Consider the following 7,500-nt stretch of genomic DNA (forward strand, 5'->3'; position numbering starts at 1 on the left):
TCCGTAAACAAAATCCTAGGTGTTGGTATTTGACCAATTTGTTTGTCTGATTTACAAAGGACATAAACTAAAGTCCAGTAAAATAACTTTTATTGAAATTAACTGTTCTGGTTAATGCTTCCTTTAAAATTGATTCCAGATTTTAATAAGATTGGGGCATATTTTTTAAATTACATATTCTCAAAGATAAATAAACATCAACCATACAGCAAAGAAAATTGATAGCAAAGAGTTATATTTCCTTGATTATGGAGGAATAATATGGTTTTAACATTCTGTGGTCGAAAAGGTAACAAAAAATGCTTTACTATTCTACAAAGCATGGAGTGTCATGAAAGTGATAACATTTATATATATCCACAGAATTCATGTTCTTTTTTAGATCTGATTGCAGAACTAATTTTTACCCTAATACAGATGCTGAAAACGATGTGCAATAATGAAATAAAAAAGAAAATACTTTTACCTCCTATTCTCTGTTTCCTACTCTCCCTCTCTTATGCATTCTGCCACTCTCTTCTCTCTGGCTCACCAATTTTCTCTCTCTCTTTCTCTGACTCACTCACTCACTCTCTCTGTCTCTCACTCACTAACTCTCTGTATCACTCTCTCCCCCCCCCCCCTCTCTCTCTCTCTCCCCCTCTCTTTCTATCTTCCTCTCCCTCTCTCTCTCTCTCTCTCTCTCTCTCTCTCTCTCTCTCTCTCTCTCTCTCTCTCTCTCTCTCTCTCTCTCTCTCTCTCTCTCTTTCTCTCTCTCTCCCTCCCTCCCTCTTTCTCTCTCTCTCCCTCTCTCTCTCTCTCTCTCTCTCTCTCTCTCTCTCTCTCTCTCTCTCTCTCTCTCTCTCTCTCCCTCTCTCTCTCTCTCTCTCTCTCTCTTCAGCACACGCACCATCCCGCAAGAACACACATACACATATTCCTTACACTCTTCTTAACACATCGCATGCCTATAGGGTGGTATAAATCAGTACATATATGCAAAGGCGTATACACATACAATTACATGAACAGACCAAAAGCTGCAGCAGTAGATGCAGACGTATTATAATTAGATACTGCTTATTGCACCGTCCTTGTGTACGTTCAAAATTCAAAACATGCTGTGTTCTTGTCCTTTTGAATCAAATAAAAAAACACAGAGACGTTTCCACCGGTCTGTAAGAGAATATATTACACCCAATCCATCAAAATATAATACAAGTAAAGCAGACATAAAGTCCAAATAAATAATGATAAATACTAAATCTATTTCCATTCCATGCATTTTCTTATATACAAGCGACATACGCCATGCAGCGGCTAACACAACTCGCAAGTAAGGACAAGCAGCAAACACACACAGCAAGAAAAATCAACACCAACGGAAAGCGCCGTACGGGAAAGAGAGAGAAGAGCGCGCAAGCAAGAAGAGGGGGGGAGTGGGGAGGAGGCGGACGGATGGAAGAGCTAGTTCCTTTGCGAGGCGTCCGCCGGCGTGACCGCTAGGCTGCCGAAGCGGAGGATCTTGTAGCGCTGGTGGAGCGCCGAGCGCAGTTCCTCGGAGTGGTCCCTGTCGCGCGTCTCACAGAGCACCTTCACCTGCGAGACACCAGAGACACCACCGCATGCTTCACCTACTCAGAACCTTCACCTGCTAGGGTAGCTTCAAGGAATTTTCCCCTAAACTATTACCCCATTCTTGCTACTTTCCTTATCCCTCCCCTTCCTGTTCTTTGTTACTTATATGGCCCTTCCCCAGAATTCCTGTTCTGTGTGTTAGGAACCAATCCACGATGCAAGGATTGAGTGGTCATTATGCAATAGTGATGGGGACTGAGGTTTCATTTTTCAAGGTATTTTCAAATTACTTAAATAGATATGAAGATACCGATGAAGTACATGCCGTTTGATTTTAATGGTAATTTTTAAAGGGGAAAACTTGTTTTATCTCCCATCATATTATATAATGAACTTTCCCTGACATTCCTTGCGTAATTTAATGTTAATCCATTATATAATCCCTTTTGGTTATTTCCTTTTCATAATTATCCCTCATTTTATTGTACAGTATTTTGTGGATAATTTAATCTTCCTAGTTAACATTAATGATTAGCAACTGATATTAGTCTGCATATACTAGCAAAGCTACCAGTCACTAGCACCTCATATAAAAGCACACTCTACATGTATGTACTCTATAAGTATAAGCACATTATATAAAAATCTATTTTACTAAAAGCCAAACACACAAATGTTATATATTAAATAAAAGCACACAGAAATATAAGGAATACTGTATATGAGTCAATCCAAATTTTACAGGCATTTGATTTGTAATAAACGAACCATAAAATGAATAAAAACGATTCGGTGTTTGTTTGTTTTTCCTGCCTCTTCCCACGCATTACTGAGTTGGCAATTTGTGACCATCTCTTTAAAAAACTGTCTTTCAGGCACCGATTGTATAATTAAGATTTTGATCAGTCAGTTTGGTAATTTTGAAGAAAATAGTATTAAGACTTTTTAGAATATGGTCGATTTTTAAAAATATTTTTAGTACAAAATCATTTTTTTCCAAGGTTGTATGTTCAAAATATGTCACACTCATGGCCTAGTGGGTTTGTGTTTGCCTCACAGTGGAGAGTTCGAGCGTTCGTGTCTCCGAGGTGGACCTCGGTTCGTGTTAGGAAGGGCATCCAGTCAGGCAAGAGCGGTGCTGGCAAATCAAAAAGTCACGCAAGGACACTTCATCACTGAACGGGGGAATCCCAGGCATAACACAGTAAAATCCATTTGTTGCATATGAATAATTACGGGTAGAAGGCCTCATGCATATTGCAAATTTTTACTTTCAACCCATCATTTTAACCGATAAACTGATTACTACCAGATTACGAAAAAAAACTAACAGGGTATATTTTATGAGGGAATCTAGTTCATTCAATCACTCAACTCAAATTAGCTTTACAGATTTTTACACACTACAGTTAATGGAAAATAATATTATAAAACACTGCCTTGCCATGGAAGACCTCATGCTGGTCATACTTATTCACAGTCCCATTTTGGTGTTCATGACAATCTTGAATAGAACTACATGTATCTTCCAAACATCGACTCTTCAAAAGGAAAGTTAATAAGAAAAAGAAAGGTAAATAATCCATGCGACCTCTCTTCTGTGCGATACAAAACGATGCACTATATTTTCCCCAACTAACTACTTGTCTTACGGATCACTTAAGCCCATGGCACGGCTGGAAACATTAGTATACCAGGTTAGTATTGTAAAGTAAAGCCACAAATGATCAGAGATTTAATACTGTGCACATTGTCATTTGGAGCTAAAATAATGAGTGACATAAATCAATAAAAAATAGATAATAAACTGGGGAAACAACTAAACAAAAACAAACACATATGTGGCTCTACTACAATCTTCATTTCGAATATACAACATTGATGTATCCTCATCAATGCTGTTATCATTGATTTGAAACCATCAAAATAAGGGGGGAATGAAGAATAAGCTTGAAGCAACGAACTAAATAACAAACCTATAGATTTTTTTAAAGTAGAAATATGAAGAAAAAAATATGAAAGAAGAGGCAGACAAAAGGAAATGAAATTAAAAGAAAATAACCACAACCCTGTGTTTTATGATGCTTGGCAAGCTTTTTAGTAAACACAGAACCCCAATAATATCTCGCTTTAAGATTTTGCTTTTTTTTTTTTTTTTTTTTTTTGGTCTGTTTCGCTGAGGCCTGATTTCTTACCTCAACACTGAAGATGTCGTTTTTAATCCAGGCTCGCTCGTGCAACATATCCTTGATGGAAACGCCTAAGTTGGCCAGAAGTCTTGTCAGTTCAGCAATACCTGTGTGTTTGGCGTTTTTTAATAACAATTGCAATAGTTTTATCCTAATTTTAGAAAAAAAGAAAGTTGTTATACTCGGGACTGGATTGATACTCGACGGAAAAGAAGGGACATATACAATGCAGTGCAAAGTGCATGATCGCTTTGGTGTGTGGTCTTACTTCTTTACGCTGTGCACGGTGAAACAATTATAAGCTTATATATATATATATATATATATATATATATATATATATATATATATGCATGTGTGTGCACACACACATACATACACACACACACACACACACACACACACATATATGTGAGTATATATATATATATATATATATATATATATGCATATATATATGCATATATATATATATATATAGATATATAAATATATATATATATAATATATATACACATGTATGTGTGCGTGTGTGTAAATATACATATACATATACATATACATATATATATATATAAATATATATACCCACGCATATTAATATGTGTGAATATGCATGTATGTGTACATATATATATATATATATATATATATATATATATATAAATATATATACATATATACACACATACACATTTCTATGTATATGTGTGTATGTGCCTGTCTTTTGTTCAATATACTCATGTACAGAGGCACACAAAGATAAAAGAATCAGCGCCCGCCCGCCAACGCCCCAGCCAACCCAGCCTCGCCGCACAAACCTCCGGGTCTGTCGCTGACGGTGACGGTGAACTTGACGAGGCGTCCGTCCGCCGCCAGGCCCCGCTCCAGGCAGCGCCCCAGGATGGTGGTGTCGATGTTGCCTCCGCATAGTGGTATTACAACCCTGTGTAGGGTCATTAAAAACAAGCTGTGTTATCGATGTATAATTGGTTTAGCAGAAGTATTGTTTTGCCGCGGATATAAAAAATATAATAACACATGGGAATATTATGACAATGCACGTGTTTCTTGTGGAAGAGACGCACAGGCACATGCGGAGTGATGCATTTTACACAAGCAAAAGTAAGTTTCTTAAAACTTACTTTTTGTCTTTTATATTTCCCTTACCCTTTATTTAAAAGTTGAGTGACGTATAATACCGCATTTCACAAGATAAAGTGGCTCACTGTTATATACGACCTCTACACACCAATATATCTTACGAAATATTTATGTAAACACGATACAACCCTCGTTTTCTCTATATATTCGTAATAAGGAACAATGGTTCATGAACAAAATGAGCTCAAACTGACATCATCTCACAGGACTTCCCACTTGCAAAATGACTCCCGCCAGGCGCTTCAAGAGCACCTCCTCCTTGACCAGCCCTCCCAAGCCCCCGCAGGACCCTCACCTCTTGCCCTTCAGTTCGGGAAGCTCCCCGGCGAGGACGGCGGCCAGGGCGGTGGCTCCGGCTCCCTCCACCACGGCCTTCTCGTGCTCCACCAGGCGGAGGATGGAGATGGCGATCCACTCCTCCCGCACTGTCACCACCTGTGGGGGGAGGCTTTGTTAACGGGCGTGCACAGTGTGGGTTGCGTCAGGTAGGCGAGCAGAATCTACACACGTTGGAAGAGCCTACAGTTTGGCAATTATACGAGCTATGTAATCTGTAAATATTAACTGTGACTTATTTAGAATAACTGGGACCGAGTGAAACAAAATGCAAGTGAAAGTCTCCCTCTCTTGGTTCTAAGAAAGAAAGGAAAGTGACAAAAGTTGATCATTCCACCCGTCCAACTATCCTTAAAAAATTACACCTACCCTCCCGTATCTCCCATTTAACCTACGCTTACATTCCACAAAAAGAAATCGGTGACATTGACTCTTTCCCTACTTACCCAACATGTAATGAGCATAAGGGATGTGAAGTTAGAATCACCCAAAAAATCATCTAGAAACCACCCTGTATATACACCTCACTTGGTCTTTATGCATATGCATTACTTATATATACAGTTTTTGTCTTCAGCTATGTAAGATAAAAGTACTTAATTATTTTTCTAGAAAGATGATACTTTATTTTATTAGTTTTACATGAAGTCTATATATTTCCATATTATTTTTTGTACTAAGATTATGAAATTGTAAAATATAATAGTTTACCCTACAAAGTATAAGTTTTTTTTTTGTTACCCCACTATACATTCTCTTTATTTAAAGGGTACACTGTTATATGTCAATAGTACCGTTATATTAAGGTTGTATAATTGATATTTTGATGAAGAAAGCAATATGTACTATTTTTGTTAATGGAAAGATTCATTTAAGTTCTGAAAATTATGCATGTATAGATTAAGAAGAATTATATGTTTGTACTATATGTGATCTGAGTAGACTTTAAATTTTGAAATATATACAGTACTAAAACCTGATACTATTGCTATAATCATAGAGAGAGAGAGAGAGATCAGAGAAGAGTGCCATACAACAGCCTGAAAGTGTTTCAAATTATCGTGAAATATCCGAGGTAAGAAAGAATATTCAGCTGTAATAATATAATTCAAAAAATCATAAAATACTATACATTTGATTTATAGAACAAAAGAAAGTAAATATTTGAGATCAAACTGGAAATTAGAGATAAATAGTATGTCTTCTTCACGGCTCGAGGCTGGCACATGGCACTTGAACAACATCCCGATGTGTCTCTCTCATTATTGTTAAGAAATTAAAACCCATTCAAAGCGTAAGTGTTCTTAACATTTATAATTGTATACTATTAAAATTATGTTTAGTCAAAATTTACTATAATGTGCATACAATTACTCAGATCATATATAATAACATGAGTTATACATAATTTGTTTGTTTGTAAGAAATATTTTTGTTCTTTTAAGAAATGATTTACTTAGATTTGATAACTTTATATTGTTTTATCATTCCTAAACTAGAATAATTGTTTCTTTTCTAGGAATGGGTTTATGTTTATGTTTTTGTTTTGTTTTTATTTGGTTTTGCTGAAGATTGGATTTATTCGTTCCTGGTGCTGTGCACAAGAATGAAAGAAAAAAACATCTTTGGGAGCCCAGGAAATGGATGAAGAAAAGGAAAGAAGATAGCTGAGAAGAACAACTAGTGTAAAGGGTGACAGATTGGAGTACCTGGACATTCTGGTAAATGTATGTTTATTTTATTGTAAAAGTGTAATGATTTATGATTCATAATGTTAACTAAAATTTGTAAGCTCATTAAGTGTTTTGATATGAAAAATCATAAATAACCTATATGATTCTTCTTCTTTTATAGTGCAGGTTCTAAAGTTAACTTTTGGACAAACCACACGAAAGAAAATAACAGAGAGTGCCCCTGTGGATAAAATATTCGAGTGGTTCCCAGAGGGCGCTACAAACATCCTTCCCTACCTAACTCACCCTACCCAGCCTTTACCTACTCCTTCTCGACCCACGGAGCCCACCCCCATCTACTTATTCCTCTATCTTGTACAACATGACCTTTGATGTCTAGCACATTTAGTTCTTCTAACCATTATCCATCAACCGTCTCTCTATTTTTCATTTCAATTCCCCTCCTGCATGCCCCACAGCCTTCGCTCCCCACCTATTTCGCGGCCAAACTACACCTACCATACATTCCGTTACCCGACTACCATCCCCATTTAAGCCTAGATTTCACTGCCCTGACTTAG

General features: G+C 36.9%; 1 protein-coding gene across 3 annotated transcripts in view; it reads right to left on the minus strand.

The window, feature by feature from the left end:
• The window catches only part of LOC125029293 (basic proline-rich protein-like), a 25,138-nt gene that overhangs the window by 1,652 nt on the left and 15,986 nt on the right, over positions 1–7,500 (minus strand). For 2 of the 3 annotated variants that reach the window (XM_047619194.1, XM_047619193.1), the window contains exons 9-12: positions 5,206–5,345; positions 4,568–4,692; positions 3,753–3,853; positions 1,377–1,578 (exon numbers count right to left, since the gene is read on the minus strand). In XM_047619194.1, coding sequence (XP_047475150.1) covers positions 1,447–1,578; positions 3,753–3,853; positions 4,568–4,692; positions 5,206–5,345 — 498 coding nt within the window. In that variant the 3' untranslated portion in view covers positions 1,377–1,446. The remainder of the gene's footprint in view (positions 1–1,376; positions 1,579–3,752; positions 3,854–4,567; positions 4,693–5,205; positions 5,346–7,500) is intronic. The other variant, XM_047619195.1, reaches the window with a different exon arrangement.

Source organism: Penaeus chinensis, chromosome 9 (assembly GCF_019202785.1).
Source record: "Penaeus chinensis breed Huanghai No. 1 chromosome 9, ASM1920278v2, whole genome shotgun sequence".
Classification (NCBI taxonomy): Eukaryota; Metazoa; Arthropoda; class Malacostraca; order Decapoda; family Penaeidae; genus Penaeus; species Penaeus chinensis.